An 18,406-nucleotide genomic window follows, 5' to 3' on the forward strand; every position below is an offset into this window, starting at 1 on the left:
TTGCACCCATATAGGGTGAAAACACCCCTAAAAAACCCAAAACACCCTTCAAAAATGCATATCCGAATGTATCTTTTTCACATTTAAAGGTGTTTCGGATATGCATATTTGAAAGCATCGTTTTTCAAACATTTTTTATTTAAACGTTGAATTTAAAATGTCAGGTGTTTTTTGGATATGCATATCCGAAAAAACCCAAAAAATTTGAGAAATTTAGGATATTGATTAATTTAGGATAATAGATAGTGTTATGAGGGTTCAAAGGTAGTGTTATGAACTCGAACTGAAATTGATTTAGTCATATGGTATAACTCTATCTCCTACAACTCTCCACATAAGTAAAACATGCCAACAACATGTAAACTCTAATTTGGTCGTCCTAGCGCTAGGAGAAGAGATTGGTCGCAACATCTGCATATGGATCTATGGCCCAATCGTGGGTTATACTATTCATTATCCAAGTCTAAACACATATACATGCAAACCTTAATTTATTCTCCCCGACTGAAGGTTAAGCAATTGTCTATTGCCTCCACACTCCCGCCATTATGGGATGAGTTACCAATTTCTATTAGTGTTTATTGACTATATCATATGACCAAATCATGTTTGAGAAGGGGTCATCAGCCCCTATAAATGTGAGACACAACAAAAATCCTAAGCATTAACTAATATCTTAAAACACCTCGAGTTTTGATCATAGCACATTGCAAGCAAAACTCATATATCACATGCCTATTATATAAATCAAGATCTTGTTCACAACACAATACTAACAAGATTTATCTTATTTGATTTAGCAATAAAATATGACACACATTGTAAGGTCGAGTAAATAGATTTTCACGCCATGCAATAACCAAGAAGATGACATGATATATACCCCTCCAAAAGAAAGTGAGACCTTGGCCGCAATTCTGACCACTATAGACGAATTATGACGTAAGAACGAGACTTTGTATACATTAGTCCAAGCAATCCAATAAGAGAGGGGTCGTGGAGGATAACCTTGAAGACAAATTTGACAGCCTCAAACTTTTTTGCAAATAGATATGAGATGTCCTTATTCTAGACCCTCCAAAACACATTGTAAGGCCGAGTAAATAGATTTTCACGCCATGTAATAACTAAGAAGATGGCGTGATATGTACCCCTCCAAAAGAAAGGCCTTGGGCGCAATTCTGACGACTATAGACGAATTATGACGTAAGAACGAGACTTTGTATACATTAGTCCAAGTGATCCAACAAGAGAGAGGTTGTGGAGGATAACCTTGAAGACAAATCTGAAAGCCTCAAACCTATTTGGTAAGCAGTCACTGCATGATTAACAGTAGAGGGAAATTCATATATTACATCGAAATCTTTCAACAACCTCAAGGAATTTACCCTAATTCACTTTAGACTCCACTTATAAAAGGACACTTGCATTAGGAGAAGAAGTCATATTTTATCATTCTATTCATTAAATATTAACTTGAGCATTAGAGTGTTTGCAGGTGCATCACTCCCTTTGAAAAGCATCACTACCATCATCCGTCACATGCTCCACACTTTTGGAATACTTCACTTGTTACATTATTGTTGCAGGCAAAGTTTGAGAGGATTTCTGACTGTTGGATTTTACTTTATGAATTCTATGAACATGGACACTTGTTTATGTAATTACTCATTTTTAACGACTATCTTGACAAAGTGGAGGTAAAGAGGAGGGATCCCGACCTAATCTTATGTTATGTACCAAAGTATAACTGCTATAATTTAAACAATTAGAAACATGTTATGTGAACATAATGAGCATAATAATAAATGATATAACAAGTCCAATTAGTCCACTATAATATCTACATTTTTGGGGGCTCTTTTTGTACAAATCATATACTAGAACAGTCGATGCAATTCACATAAATTTTTCAATAGATGAGTATCAACATGACAGTATATGTACCAATGTGCAAGGTGGTACGAGGCACTCGACCCCATCCTTAAGAAGACCTGCAGATGAATCGGAGCTCAACAAAGTTAATCAACCACCACAATTACAAAGAATACTGTATTTAAATATTTTTCAATATATTTTACATGCACTAAGTGACAGTTATGCACAAATTCAATGGAAATAATACGGTGACCGACTAAGATGTTGATGGACCACCTCTCAGATGGAAAAGCATTATATTTTGACAATTGCATATGTCCGATATAGTCACCATTTTAGATAGAGATATCAGCCTATCGTCCCTTGGTTGGGTCCCTATAAACTATAAAGTATTCTTGAGTGCTCACTGATTGGTCTTTAAAGAGATTGGCATAATCAACATTACTGAGTAAAAAATCTTTGATATATACTTTCAATGACAGCAAAGCATGTGAACTAAATCTCAAGTGTTTTGCTGTGTGCTTGTCTGACTTTATAAGAACCAGATCAAATCCACTCCTACAAATATCAGATCAATTCAATGTATAGAAAAGCTGGACTCACTATGGCTGCAGTCAAGAGAAATGATGTCGAGAAGGCTCAAGTCAAGAAGGTTAAAGTCAAGAAGCAAAGTGAAGAAGGCTCAAGTCAAGAAGGTTGAAGTCAAGAAACAAGTGAAAAGGGTTTAAGTTCAAGAAGGATAATTCTAGTACTGACTCAAGAATGATCTATCTATCTGACTCACAATTGATTCGATCTAGTCTAGAAGCAACAAGAAGTTCGAAAGAAGGTCAAACAATCTTCAATCTTCACTCAGAAGTTGTCACAATATTACAACTAAGAAAAGGTTCTCCTTCAGCAACCAAAGTATCTTCTGATACTCTTAAGTATTCTCAATACAACAGAAGATCAACCCTTCAGAATGTCTCAAGTTTAGAATACCTAAAGAAGATACAATTGTTGTCCTAATTGTTCTTACATCTCCATGTCACAATCATAGAAAGCTGTCTCAAGATTATCATCAAAATCCTTTCTTAGAATTGATTAAAAAGCTCTTCAAAAGCATATTAGGAAGATCATAAGATACATGAGATGGTTTAGACAGAAGCTGAATATGACAAAAGCATCTAGGACAGCTGTGTGCTGAGAAATTTGCTGAAAGCATAGAAGTACAGCATAAAATGTCATATCACTTATACCTGCTTCTCCCTCCCTCTCTCCCTCCTAAACATTTCAAATGGCTATATTGGAAAGAAAGCACTATATACACACCAAGGAGAAATGAAACAACTAGAAGAAATGAGATTATACTGAGCCAAAATAGATTCTCTACCATCTCCTTTATCCTTCCCGCTTAAGAAGCAACTCCAAAGGTGTTTTTAGAGAAACAAAGCAAATTTGGTATTTCTGCACATACATTACATTATTATATATGTACAATTGATTGATTAATACAGTTTAATTATTGAAATCGATATTTTTTGTATGATTTTAATTTTCCAAATTCCAAGGACGAATTTGTAAATTTTTTTAATTTATCAGTTGTTGTTTTAGGTTGCCTGTGAATATATACTATACTGGAAATATAGTTACATCCCATTTGGTGTAACTATGTAGTAGTAGAAGAAATTTTATAGAACCTTACTTATAGAAGATATGTTGTCTCGGCCTGGGATGTTCAGGTATTCTTCTCTAAGACAGAGAGAGCTGGTGTCAGGTAGTTATTTGCTTTGTCAGGCAAATGGGCAACCTAATCAGACACAAATAATCAGTTCCCATGAATGCAGACTAGATCAAAAGGAAATGTTTATTTTCAGTGTGTTGCTTTTCACATACCAGCTCATAGAGCTCCTTCCCATCCTCAGCAACATACTCGTAACAGACCTAGACAAGGTTGAAAAGATTAAGTTTCTTTTTGTTTCAAGTTCTTTTTTATTTTTCACAGTGAAGCAGTTTACTCACATCAAAGCTTTTGTTTCTTGCAGTTGAATCATGGAGTGCCTTCACACATATATCAGCCACATCAGCGCAGCTGATGCCCTATAAATTATGACATTTGGTATAATGGTCAGATCAGTTATTCCAATAATGAAAAATTGTTCACGGGTATTTGAAATATATTTTTATTAAAATTAAGTATTTGAAATAAATATGTTGGGGAAATAGGCTTTCCACGATGATAGTAAAGATAGAAAACACTAACCCGAGATATTCTGTTTCCTTGATCAAATATTAGAGCACGCTGTCCACCAGGTTCTTCCTGTCAGAAAAACATGCAAGATAGTTGATAAGATAAAAACACTATATTACATTTTCACACCAACATAGTACAAATTCAATTAAAAATCAATTTGATGAATGTTCAAGTACATTTCCACCAGGTTCTTTCTTAAAAATCAATTTGATGAATGTTCAAGTACAAATTCTACAAGCATAAAACAAAAGTAACTTTACCTGCAATGGACCCGGACGAACTATTGTATACCCAAGGCCAGATTTTCTCAAGGAATCTTCACCTGCCTGAAGAATTTGGTTTAAAGGTAACCAAACATACCAAAAAGGAAAACAACAGATAGAAAAAAGAATCAATTCTCAATCAACCATGTCAAAGAAATTAACCAAAGAAAGGAACCTACCCTCTTAGCTTTAAGAACTTTCTCTCGCCTAGAAGGCTCAATACCTAGGCCAGAACATGAAACTAAGACAAAATCGGTTTCTTGTCCAGTCTGCAGCATATTCACATGCAAAATTTACATTAGGATTATAAGTATCATCAGCACTACTGCAGAACAATAGGACATACATCAACCAGGTGGCTAGTTAAGCAGTCTTCTTTTCTACTTTCACTTTACTGGAATCAAGCAGGTAAGCAAGCAATGAAAGAATGTTTGTTCTACAAGAATTTTCACACTGCCAACAGACTGATCAAACGATAACAGTATTCTTGGAATAAAATTTAGATTTGATCATGATGACCGTAATTGCCTTCATAACTTGCTCCATAATATCAATGAATACACCTAAACGGAAGAGTGTCAATAAATTATTGTTGCGGAAAGCCAGTTTTAATAAAACTTGTCCAAGTTTTCAACAATTGGACTAGAATTGTAAGAATTGCACGGCTGCTAGACCTAACTATTATAAATTGAAAACTATCAATAGAAAAAGTTGAGTGTTTCATACTCCAAAGTCCAAAATGAATAAAGATAAATAATCATGATGAAGAAATATAGTATGCCAAAGAAATAATGTCAAAGGAGAAAAAGCATATTTCAAAGAGCATCATGTAACATAACAACATTAAAGGACTTCAAGGATTTCAGCAAAGAATTATAGATCACAAGACATTGCTACATTTATAAGAATAACCACATATCTTAGAAGATAGAAAATTAATGATCTTAATAAAATAAACAAGTGCCATTTTTTGTTTCCCATACTGTTGTTGCCTTGTTAGTATCCTTGCACTTTATTATCTAAATAAGATACAATTGGTATAAATATTTTATCCTCCACATCCGTATGAACATTTGCGATTGTAATCTACGTTTCAACTAGGCATTTTACAATACAGTGAGCATTAGACAAGCATATAATCTACACTGTTGTAATTTATGCAAGTATAAGAGAAAATTGCATAAAAGAACTTACAGGAAGGGCTTTTATATATTCCATTATTAGCTTAAAGCTTCTCATATCCTGGTTCTTTGCCGTATTAACTTCAATATTCCTCTGAAACAAGAGTGAATATAGGATCAACACACAGGAACTATACACTATTTTAAATAAAATAATAACACAAGTCTAGGCAGAAAAAAGAGGGGAGAAATTTAGTGTAAACAAAAGCAAGGAAATAGGGGATCTTCATAACTTATTGCCTGTATTTAGAAGATCATAAGGTATTTGACTTGAAAGGAGATGATAACCACAAAAAATTGTATTGGATAAAAAGTTAACAACCTCATTATTGGTTGGTTGCTAAGAAGGAGCTGTTAGAATGTTCCGAGTAAAGCAGGTTTATAGTGGGAAGAATATATGGGGTTAGAAAGTTTTTAGAATCCAAATCCTGTTGATCTAATACTAACAAACATAACGGTCCACTCGGGAATTCAAGGGATACTTGTTAGGAAATTAAAAGGTGTTAGTAGACAGAAAAGCACCAGGGACCTTGAATGTCCTAAAACAAAGTTTTCTGCTTTGTAAACTATGAGGCCCTTTTACCAATGTTCGGAAAACTGGACTGCTTATTGAAAAAATAAAGGCACCGGTTCAAATGTTCAAATGGGGTTCAACCACAATTTTATCATGATCCTACAGAATAATAGTAACATTGGAATGTCTTCCTTCCAAGGTTTAGTCTTCCATTTAGATTGGAATACTCAATAGCCATCTCTTATCGTATGACATTTTTTCGCGGTGAGATGTTGCTATGGTTTATTCTCATGATTTTTCTGAAGAATGTAGATTTTCTGCATTCTCAGTCTCACTAGGGTCTTTTTGTCTCTCACCCATTATCCATATATTTTTAAATCAAAGGAGGGAAAGTTGTTGTGCACTGATATTACGAAATTGTTATATTACCAAGACAGAGACAGGACAAGTGCAAGGTCCAAAAACAGAAGGCAAATTCAAGTAAAAGAATTGGAAACATTAAGGAATTGGACATTACCTGTCTTCTAGGCTCAAACCGTATTGTTAATGTGTGTACAAGAAAAGGGTCTAAAACTGGATCATCTGGTTGTGCAGGACGGAATGATGAAAATGGCACTCTAACCTGTCATAGTAATGCAAATAAATTTGTGATCCATAGTAACAAAATAATTAAATTTTAAGATATCGGAATAGTTAAGCTATAGCGCCACTAAAGAGAGATTGATTCTTACCCTGCAAAATCCCACTTTTGTACTAAATCTTGCAAAATACAATTTACTCTGACTTAGATCCCCTGAAGGACCAGCTTCAAGAATTAATACATAAGATCTTCCATTGCCACCAACAGAGAGAACCAAGCCCTCATACCTATCATGACAGATGAAGTCATTATGATTGAATACAAAATATAAACTATTCTAGATTAGCTTCTTATCAGAAAAATATGTATCTAGTACCTGTCAAGCGTAGAGCCCAGAGGTAGAGAAAGCTTTTTTGAGAGTTCTACATAGCCACCTCTATTGAAGACATACCCTAAAATTAAAATGAAAATATAGGAGGTAAAAATAGAATTCTTGCAAAACCGGGTGGTGTTGTTCATTGATACCCTGCCCATATACCTGAGAAAACAGCTTCTCCATTCTCAGTGAACTCAATTTTGGCATCCATCCCTCCGTCATATTTCGAGGTAACTACGTCTTGGAAGTAAGTTCCTTGGCGAGTTTCCCATCCATTTAGAGAAGATTCAGTTTTGAATTTAGCAATGGTAAGCTTACTTTTGCTGCTTTTCCCAGCTCGCAACTGAGCTAATTTATTATTGTGATCCTGAAATGCTTTAGATATGTTATAAACTCCTCGATGATCAACCCTGAAGAGATCACCAGTAATAGAAGAGCGGGCAGTTGCACAATATATTATTTTGTTAGAGCCTTCTACGGCAGCCTTGACAGTGTCAGGATCACCAACATCCCCAATCACTATCTCTACTGACCTCGGAAGCAGCTCTAGCACCTCTTGATCAGCCTCCCTAACGAAAGCCTTTATTGCAACAAAAACAAAAAAAAATTCATTTAATAGTTAGAGCGAGTTAGTGTTTTGAAGCTGTGACATGATTGAATTTGATTGAATTACTGACCTTGACGGTGTAACCCCTGAGCATGAGCTTACGAACAACAATGCGGCCAATGCGGCTGGTGGCACCAACAACGAGAACAGTTGTATTCTGAGCGCCTGGAACTGCAAACTCGCACATAGGACCTTCCCGGACGAGAAGAGCATCTAGTGTCTCCTGATCATCGGTGCGGATAGTCCTAGAAATCTGACCCAATCCAGAGAATTTTCTCCAAACATCATCGAACAACTGGCGCGATCTACGACCGAGTCCCACCGGGTTGACATCGTCGAGACTAAGCGATTGTCGTTTGTCATCGTCGGTTTCGTTCTTGCTGTCCTTGCCTGTATTTGGAGCAGTAGCCCTAGGAGTTAGTAGTAGCAAGCGGCGTTGAAATCTCAGAGGATAATTGAAATTGATTTTCGAGGGAAATGCTATTGCCGTTGAGGCGGAGGCGCTCATTGTTAATGCGGTTGAGCAGCTCAAAATCTAAACTAGCATGATGAAGTGTAGTGGAGTGACATTGACACGATAATCTCGACCACGTAACTTTGGAATCAATCCACAAATAAATCATGAATTCGCTGCTTCCACGTACACAACTTACTTCACCTATATACTTATTAAGGGGTGGCAAAACGGGCCCGGCCCGTTGGGCATGTCCGTTTTGCCCGCACTTTTATGCGGGGCGGACTAAGGTTTTAGGCCCTCACCCTATAGTGTGACCGCCCCGTCACGCCCCATTTTTTATGTGGGATTTTGCGGGTACCGAAATTAACATAAATTTTATATTTTTAGGCTTAAAAATTGAGGTGCCCGCGGGCTTAGCCCGCCCCGACATCACTTTTTTGCGGGGCGGACCAAAGTTTTAGGCCCGCACCCTCTGCTACGACCGTCCCGCCCCGTCCCATTTTCTTGCGGGCTTTTGCGGGGCGGGCCTAAGCGGGACGGACATACCCGTTTGCCACCCCTACTTATTATTAAGCTTAAATGCACTTTTTTCTATAATTTGATCATTTTTATTTTTTAGTCTTCTATTTTAAAAATTTGTTTTTTAATCCCTAAGTTTTACTTAAATTTTTCATACTCCTTCTTAGAGGTGTTCAAGACCAAATTAAATCGTGTGGTTCGGTTGAATTTCCGGTTTGTATTTTGCAAACCAAACTAAACCGCATTATGTTACAAAATCTTACTAACCAATATATATTTCTTTAATTATAGACGCAATTTTATATATCAAATTTTAATCTTATTTTAACAATTATGAACTTTTGTTATGGTAATCTATGAATGATAAAACGCATCAGTTTGGTTTTATTTGGTTCAGTTTTATTTTTAAAAGTCAACCGAACCAAACTGAACCACACTTTTTTCTCTTGCCGGATGCCAATGTGGTTTTGATGCTCCATTGATGACAGCATGAACTGATGCAAAACTAGATCGTCGTTTTTATGTTTGTGGGATGTATAAGGTACGATTTCGTTTACGCTTATTTTGATGTTGTTATGTTTAAACAATCTCCCTATTGATGTATCTTCCTTCTACTCCATTGATGTCTCTAGGTGCAAGGTTACAAGACATGTAGCCATTTTGTTTAGTTGAATGAAGAATTCAACCCAAGAGCAAAGGAAGTTATTGCTTCATTCTGCAGAATTTGAATGATGATAAACAAAAGAATAAATATGCCAACATGAAAGACGAAGAAATTAAGATGAAGATGAAATTACTGAAGAAATAGTTGAAGTTCAATTGGATGATTACCATCTTTTGTTAATTGTCTTAGTTGCTTCAACAATTAGGTAATAGGTTATATGTTAATTGTGTTAGTTGAATTGGTGTTGACTATTCAGGCCAATATGTTGTAACATTTCAGTTTTGTTTGATTATGGAATGAAATTAGTGATTTGAAAGTTTTGTTGCCTTAGTTTAATTTGAAAGTTATGTAACATTTATATGTTGTTTGATTATGGAATGAAGTTAGTGATTTAAAATGTGTGTAATACTTGGTGAAATAATTGAGCTCATTTTATACAATATGACAATTACCATTTGACAAATAATAGTTGGTTCATAACCATTTGACATAATAACAGTTGGTTCATAACCATTTGACATAACCATAACATTTGATAATAACCATTTGGTGCATAACGTAATAGTTGACATAGCCATAATAGTTGGTTTACAATAATCATAACAGTTGACACAACCATTTCACAATAGAACATAATTTTTTTTACAATAATAGAAGACCAATTGGTTCATAATATAGCATATAATGCATAACATATTAGCATACAATTGGTTGACATAATATTCATAACATTTGACATATCCATTTCACAATAGTACAAGTTTTTTTTACAATAATAGCATACCAATTGGTTCATAATAATAGCATAATAGCATACCAATTGGTTCATAATAATAGCATAATATCATACAACTGGTTCAAACAGACCATAACCTACTGGTTCATATCAGACCAAATATAAGAGCACACAATTGTTTCATTAGTAAATCAAACAGCCCACTGGTTCATACCAGACCTAATATAACTACCAAATAAATTGGGTCAAACAAACCATAACCTACTAGTTCATACCAGACCAAATAAAACTACCAAATAAATTGGTTCATTAACAGACCAAATATAACTACAAAGTAAACTGCTAAAGTCATCTGGTCTTGAAATGGTTGATGTTAATTCTCTATTTCTATGGTTGACATTATATTTGGTAAACCTAACTTGTGGCAACATGTTGAACAAGATGCTTTATCTTCAACTGATAAGACATTTCGAGCAAGATATCATTTGCAGGATCATCCAACATCGTGACTGTTATGTATAACTGGATCTTTGAAGTCTGCTTTTAAGTTACATTTGCAGAATATTTTAGAATATTGTGCAATCCTATGTGGCGCTTGATTTAGGGATATAAGATTTTCTCTGTTTTCAAGATGTATGATTAGTTTCTAAATATGTAGAATATTTAGGAAGCTAATGATTGAAGCCCTAACTTTATGGAGAATATTTTGGAGAATATTTAGTTGTGCCCTGCTGCGATTTGAAAGCTCAATCCAGTCTGGAAAATTACTGTAAATAGCAAGCAACAAACCTAATTGAAGTGTAGAACTTACAGTGTATTTTTTGTTAGGGTTTCTGCAGACTACTGTCAACTGTGAGTCTCTTTAATATCATCTTGATAAAAGAGTAGGAGTGTGTTCTTAAGTTGTAAGTTTTGTTGACTACTCATAAGCTTTTAAGCACTGAGTGATTGTGTGTCTTAGAAGTGTGTCTTCTAAAGTTTTGTAATTGATTATCATGATTGAGATTGAGGGGGATTAAGACGGGTCTCATATCTAGGTGAGTCTTAGATAGAAGTATAGAACGGGTAGTGACTAGGTGAGAAGGTTGTAAATCGGAGGTTGTTTACCTATGAACTGAAGGTTGTTTGCATAGGACTTCAAATTGATATTGTCATAGTGGACTTATCCTTGGCTTGGTATCCTCCAGAGTAGGTGTTGTTATACACCGAACTGAGTGAGCAATTACTTGTGTTTCTTTAAGTTTTTGCACTATTTGTATTGTATATCTTGCCATTGTGTGTTATTCAGAGATCGGTGTGTAACAGCCCAATTTTATTAGTATTTTTATTAATTATATTAGTAATTATATTATTTGGTGTTTTTAATAATTATTTATTTATTTATTTATTTATTTATTTATTATGTGATATAATAATTATTTGAATCTTTGATTATGTATGTAATTGTGTTATTTAGGTTAATTGAGTTATTAGAATAATATAACTAATTGGGCCTAAGTGTTATAATTATGATGTTAGAAAGATTGTGGGCTAAGCTCAATTAAGAAAAGATGGATAGTAAGAGAGTTAGGGTTTTAGAGAATTATTTTCATAACTTTCATTTGGGGAAAAGAGGAGAAAGAGAGGGGAATAGAAGAAAGAAGAGAAAGAGAAGGGGGAAGTATATTCTTGAAGATTGGAGGAGTTTGAATAGAGGTAAGGGTTAGAATCCAAATTCTTATAGGATTGCATGATTGGGTAATGTTATGTATGTTTTGTATGCAACCTTTTTATCTTTCAATTTCATAGATTTTCACATGTTAGGGTTTATGTTGAATTCATGAGATTGTGCTATTAATCATGTTTTATGATGTTTGTATGGGAACCCATGATTAGAAATATGTTTACGAACCCTTATGTGTGTTAAATTGTGATTTGGATGAGTTTTGGTTGGCAAAAATCGGATTTGAGTTGGTATAGAAAGTGCTGAAAACGCATAAAATTTTGCTGTCTGGTGTCTTCCTCCGGGCGAGCGTGCGTCGGGCGAGTGAGATTTTTTTGGTCACGCCACTGCATTGGTGCGCTGGGCGAAGGATTTCTCCTGCCGGGCAAAAATGCCCTATTTTGTGAAAATTCAAATGATCATAACTTTTGATCCGTAACTCCATTTTATGCGCCGTTTGAAGCCTTAGGAAGCTAATGAAATTATTTATATGATAAGATATATTGAATTAATTATGATGTTTTTATTTGAAATAACATGTAATTGCCTTTATGTGCGTTATGTTTTGGTATGTGGTGAATAACAATTGTTGGTAAGATGTATGGTAATATATTCATGATGATTGTGATTGGATATGTGAGGGTGGTAGAGTTTTGTTGTAATTGTTAATTGTGTTGTGAATGTTGTGTACAATTGGCGGATAATTCATAAAGTTGGATTATTGTGGTATGCGGTAAGTTAAGATTGATGAGATAATCTTAATTGCATATAATGTTGGTATTTGTACATACATTCATAGCATGGTCGGCTTTATGGTGGAAGCGGTGAAACTGTGGGTTCACATGGTAAGAGACGTTGATCCTTGAATGGAAATAGGCGTAGAAGACGTGATCCTTAATTGGAGATAGGCGTATTGGCTTTGATCTTGTCCGGATCGGAAGCGTGGCTTGGATTCTAGATATTGAATCAGAAAGCGGTGAAACGTTGGGTTCACATTGGGTACCACATGCATAGAGTCACATGTCTTGCATTGAATCACATTGGTGTTATTTGATGTTTGATTATATGCAATTATGTAATTGTTATGTGTGTATGAGATATGATAAGTGAATTTGGTGATTCATTTGATATGAATGGTTGTTGTGTTATGAATTTAATATATGTGATTGAAACATATGTGATGTAGATGTGAAGTTATATGTACTAATGATATATGTATTTATGTGGATATGTGAATCATGTTTGATTGATGATGATACATGTGGTAAGAGAGGTGATAACATGTATACTTGTGATATTAATGACACAATTCCAATGATGTAAATATATTCTATGATGTTTTGTAAATTGGGATAGAGACGAATATGTGCATTTGGTGATATATGTTCATACTAGCGATACATCGGTGAATTTTGTACATGTCTATATATTTGGAAAAACATATATACGTGGTTATGAGAAGCGTGATGGATTCTTGAAATGTATTCTTATTGTGTTTTACATTTCCCATTATTACGTTTTCTATAATAATTTGAATTCCTACCCTTCTGTTTGAATGTTTCCCTTTGTTGGTAACGCGTAGGTTTTCGAGGATAGTGGTGCTTCGATGGAGGCTTAGCTCAGAGATTTAGATTTCTTGTAGAGTGTCGTAACTAAGTAGTCATTTGTGCTCTGGTCATATGTAACACATGGGATTTGGGTTTATATTTTCATGACTCAATGTTATGAGACATTTGTTTACTCATATTGTATTTCGTATTTGAATATGTTATTTTGTTGATGAGTGGCCTTGAGCCGAGATGTTGAGACATGGTGGATGATGTATGTGAATCATCCAATTTTACCATTTATTTGATGAGATAATTATTCCGCTGTGGTTTTGAATGTTTATTTAAAATCCCGTGTTATTTGGAAATGACCATTGCATGTTTAAAGATAAAATGTTGTCTTATTTTGATATATGTGTAACGCCCTCATGAGATGCATGCTTCTTTACTCTGATTTATGCAAATGTATGCCTTATTTGTTTAGTATAGAGTTGGGGGTGTTACACAGTGTCTCAACATCTCTTAGGACACCTGAGATCTGAATACTAGAATTTCAACTAGTATTAGAGCAGGCATCCTGCTCTGACTCTGAGTGAGATTCAGGGAAGTTACTTTCTGGTACAATGGACAAGGAAGAAGGAGGATTCGTAAATAGACCACCAATTCTTGATGGAACGAACTATGACTATTGGAAATCTAGTATGGTGGCTTTTATTAAGTACATGGACGGCAAGGCATGGAGAGTTATGATCAAAGGTTGGAGTCCTCCATTGGTTAAAGACAAGGATGGTAAGTCTATTGATCTACCAAAGGAGGAGGAATTCTGGGATGATGAAGATGATAAAGTTTCTCTAGAAAACTCCAAAGCAATGACTTCCCTATTAATTGGAGTGGACAAGAACATCTTCAGACTAATAAATGGTTGTATTATGTTCAAAGATGCTTGGGAAATTTTGAAGACTGCTCATGATGGAACCTCCAAGTTAAAGATATCAAGACTTCAACTTTTTACCCCTAAGTTTGAGAACTTAAGAATGAAGGAAGATGGGAGCATTCATGACTTTCACATGAATATTGTTGAAATATCCAATGCCTCTGGGGCACTTGGAGAGAAGATGTCAGATGTCAAGTTGGTTAAGAAAATTCTCATATCTCTACCTAAGAGGTTTGACATGAAGGTCAATGCTATTGAAGAAGCCAAGATATAACAACATGAAGGTTGATGATCTTATGGGATCCCTTTAAACCTTTGGAAAAGTCTGGAAAAAGAAGAGTGTAGCTTTTATGTCCAAGGCTGAGAGTTCTGAAGATGGAGGTGAAGATCTATCTGAAGACCTTGTGCTAATTGGTAGACAATTCAATAAGGTGTTTAAAAGGATGGACTGGTAGCCAAGACCAAGTCAAGAACAAGTCTCTCGACATCAACAATAATTAGGATGTTGGGAGAAGGTCCAGAACTGAAGAACAACCCTACCAAGGAAAAGGAGATGAGTGTCATGAGTGTGAAGGGTATGGACACATAAAACCTGATAGTCTTACTTACCTAAAGAGGAAGAAGAAACATCTTATTGTATCATGGTAAAAGATGAGTATGAGAGTGATACTGAAACTGCCAAACATGTTACTGCTTTGTCTAGAGTTTCAGTTGAAGAATCAGATTGCGAAGAGCTTACTTTTGAGGAGCTCTCATCCGCGTACAAGGAGTTGTGCCTCTAAAGTGTGAAAGCATTCCAACAAGTAGAAGAGCATAAGAAAGTTGTTGCTTAACTTCAGGAGGAAAAAGTGAAGTGTCTATCTATCATCTCTGAACTAAAGAGTGAAGTTGTATTTCTAAACTTTAAACTAGGCAATATGACTAAGTCTGTTAGAATGCTTAACAGTAGCTTTGATATGTTGGATAAGATTCTTCAAACTGGGAAGAATGCTCGAAATATGAAAGGTGTTGGGTATAATAATCAAAGAAAAGCCAAAAGTAAAATGGTTAAAGTAAAATTTGTCCAAGCTAAAGGAAAACAGAAGATACCAGATCCAATGTTCTAACATCCTAAAAGACATCAGAAGAAGCCTTCAGGAAGTAAGAATCGAAGATGGAGATGTCATTATTGTGAGAAATTTGCTCATATAAAATCCTTCTGTTACAGATTATATGGCTATCCCATACCTGTTTCACAACCTATAAAAGAGCATACTGTTGTAAAGACAAAGAAGAAGTGGATTCCCAAAAGGGTTGTGACTGCTCTCATAGCTCACACTTCTCTTAGAGCGTCTACTAGAGAGGATTGGTGCTTTGACATTGGTTGTTCTAGACACTTGACTAGTGTCTAGAAATTCTTGGTCAATATTAAGCCACGGTCTACTAGCTATGTCACTTTTGGAGATAGATCAAAAGGTGAAATAAAAGGTATTGGAAAGCTAGAACATACAGGACAGCCAAATCTTGAGAATGTTTAACTTGTTAAGGGGTTAGCAGCCAATTTAATAAGTATTAGTCAACTGTGTGACCATGGTCTCAAAGTTAACTTTACTAAATCTGAGTGCTTTGTAACAAATGAGAAAGGTGAAGTTATCATGAAGGGATCCAGATCAAAAGATAACAGTTATCTATGAAATCCTCAAGAAACTGAATGTCTTTCCACTTGTTTGATAACAAGTGAAGATGAAGCGAAACCATGGCATCAAAAGCTTGGTCACTTGCGCTTGAAAGGTATGAAGAAAGTTTTATCAAGTGAAGTCGCTAGAGGTATCCCCAAGCTGAAAATTGATGAAGAAAGAATTTGTGGTGAATGTCAAATTGGGAAGTAAACAAGAATGTCCCATAAAAAGCTCCATCATCTGACTACCACTTCTAAGGTTCTGGAACTACTTCACTTGGATTTGATGGGGCCTATGCAGGTTAAAAGTCTTGGTGGAAAGAAATATGTTTATGTTGTGGTTGACGATTTCTCAAGATTTATCTGGGTAAGTTTTATCATAGAGAAGTCTGATGTGTTTGAAATATTCAAAGAACTGTGTCAAAGAATCCAAACAAAGAAATGGTGTCATGTTGTCAGAATTAGGAGTGACCATGGAAAGGAATTTGTGAACAGAAAATTTGAATAATTCTTCTCTTCTGAAGGGATTAGTCATGATTTCTCATCACCTATCACTCCTCAACAAAATGGGGTGGTTGAATGAAAGAATATGACTATCCAAAAATGTGCAAGGGTCATGATTCATGCTAAGAAACTTCCATGTTATTTTTAGGTTAAAGCCATGGACAATGCATGTTACATTCATAACAGAGTGACTATCAAATGTGGAACTCCTGTTACTCTCTTTGAATTGTGGAAAGGAAAAAAGTCAACTGTGAAATATTTTCATGTCTTTGGAAGTAAATGCTACATCCTGGAAGATCGTGAGCAGAGGAGGAAAATGTATCCTAAATATGATGAGGGAATCTTTTTGGGATACTCTTTTAACAGCAGAGCATATAGAGTATTCAACACAAGAAATAAGGTGATGATAGAGTCCATAAATGTGGTGGTTGATGAGTCAACAAAAGAAGCTGATGCCACAGATGATGTTGAAACATCTTTTCCGATAATTGTGATGTTGATGTTGCTGACTCAAGTGCAAATGTTGAACCTGGAGAATTTGAGACAACTGATAAAGAATCTTCTATCAGGATTCGGAAAGATCACCCTAAGGAGCTTGTCATAGAGGATATGAATAAAGGGATAACCACCAGATCAAGAGAAGTTGTGTCAAACTATTGCTTTGTTTCAAAATTTGAACCAAAGAATGTGAAGGAAGCTCTGACTGATGAGTTATGGATTAATGTTATGCAAGAAGAACTTGAGCAATTCAAGAGAAATGAGGTTTGGGACTTAGTACCAAGACCTGAAGGGACAAATGTTATTGGGATGAAATGGGTGTATAAGAACAAGTCAGGTGAACAAGGGGTTGTTACCAAAAATAAAGTCAGACTTGTTGTGCAAGGATACACTCAAATTGAAGGAGTGGACTTTGATGAAACATTTGCTCCTGTGACTCGACTAGAATCTATTAGGTTACTACTTTGAGTGGCATGTCTTTTAAAGTTCAAGATGCTCCAAATGGATGTTAAGAGTGCTTTCCTAAATGGCTACCTGGACGAAGAAGTGTATGTTGAACAGTCAAAAGGGTTCGGTGATCCCACCTTTTTAGTCATGTGTTCAAACTAAAGAAGACATTGTATGGCCTGAAATAAGCTCCTCGAGCTTGGTATGAGAGGTTGATTAAGTTTCTCGTCAATCATGGATATAGAAAGGGTGGAATTGACAAGACTCTTTTTGTCAAAGAGCAATATGGAAAACTTATGATAGCTAAGATCTATGTGGATGACATTGTCTTTGGTGGAATGTCGGATGAGATGGTCCAACATTTTGCCAAACAAATGCAATCTGAGTTTGAGATGTGTTTAGTGGGTGAATTAACCTACTTTTTTGGGTTACAAGTCAAGCAAATGGAAGACTCTATATTTCTTTGCCAAAGCAAGTATGCAAAGAATATTGTGAAAAAAATTGAGTTGGAGAATGCCAATCACAAAAGAACTCATGCTCCTACACATTTGAAGTTATCGAAAGATGAAAAGGGGATTAGTGTGGATCAAAGTCTGTATAGAAGCATGATTGGTAGCCTTATTCATCTTATACCCAATAGACCAGATATTACGTTTGTTGTTGGAGTATGTGCTAGATATCAATCAGAATCCAAAATAAGTCATATCAATCAAGTCAAAAGGATTATGAAGTATGTGAATTGTATATGTGACTATGGGATATTGTACTCACGTAACTCAAACTCTATGCTAGTGGGTTACTGTGATGCTAATTGGGTTAGGAGTGCTAATGATTGGAAAAGTACATCTGGAGTATTTTTTTCTAAGAAACAATATGATCTTATGGTTCAGCAAGAAGCAAAATTATGTATCTCTTTCCACTACTGAAGCTGAGTACATCCTGGAATAGACAATTGTTTCCAGTCAAATGTAAAATTGTCCATAGACTATCCTCAAATAGTTTGGAGTAGAGGTACACCAAACAAAAAAAACGGACGTGTCGACCAAAACTAAGAGGCATGACATTAATGCAAACGCTTTGTGGTATGCAACATATGCATCATCACCATC

General features: G+C 35.4%; 1 protein-coding gene across 2 annotated transcripts; it reads right to left on the reverse strand.

Annotated features, from left to right (window-relative positions):
* Positions 1-1,793: 1,793 nt before the first annotated feature.
* Positions 1,794-8,266, reverse strand: LOC131641102 (protein HIGH CHLOROPHYLL FLUORESCENCE PHENOTYPE 173, chloroplastic). Of its 2 annotated transcripts, none has more exons than XM_058911428.1 (13): positions 7,703-8,266; positions 7,188-7,605; positions 7,026-7,101; positions 6,801-6,936; positions 6,587-6,691; positions 5,569-5,649; positions 4,554-4,643; positions 4,372-4,437; positions 4,121-4,177; positions 3,880-3,957; positions 3,754-3,801; positions 3,563-3,667; positions 1,794-1,994 (listed from the first exon to the last, which is right to left on the reverse strand). In XM_058911428.1, exons 1-12 carry the CDS (start codon positions 8,138-8,140, stop codon positions 3,596-3,598), a joined length of 1,665 nt encoding a protein of 554 aa, XP_058767411.1. In that variant the 5' UTR covers positions 8,141-8,266; the 3' UTR covers positions 1,794-1,994; positions 3,563-3,595. The 2 variants fall into 2 exon arrangements, with proteins under 2 accessions (XP_058767411.1, XP_058767412.1); XM_058911429.1 differs by having other exon boundaries at positions 3,558-3,667.
* Between the last annotated feature and the right edge of the window lie 10,140 nt (positions 8,267-18,406).

This window comes from Vicia villosa, unplaced genomic scaffold, assembly GCF_029867415.1.
Source record: "Vicia villosa cultivar HV-30 ecotype Madison, WI unplaced genomic scaffold, Vvil1.0 ctg.003515F_1_1, whole genome shotgun sequence".
NCBI classification, from domain to species: Eukaryota; Viridiplantae; Streptophyta; class Magnoliopsida; order Fabales; family Fabaceae; genus Vicia; species Vicia villosa.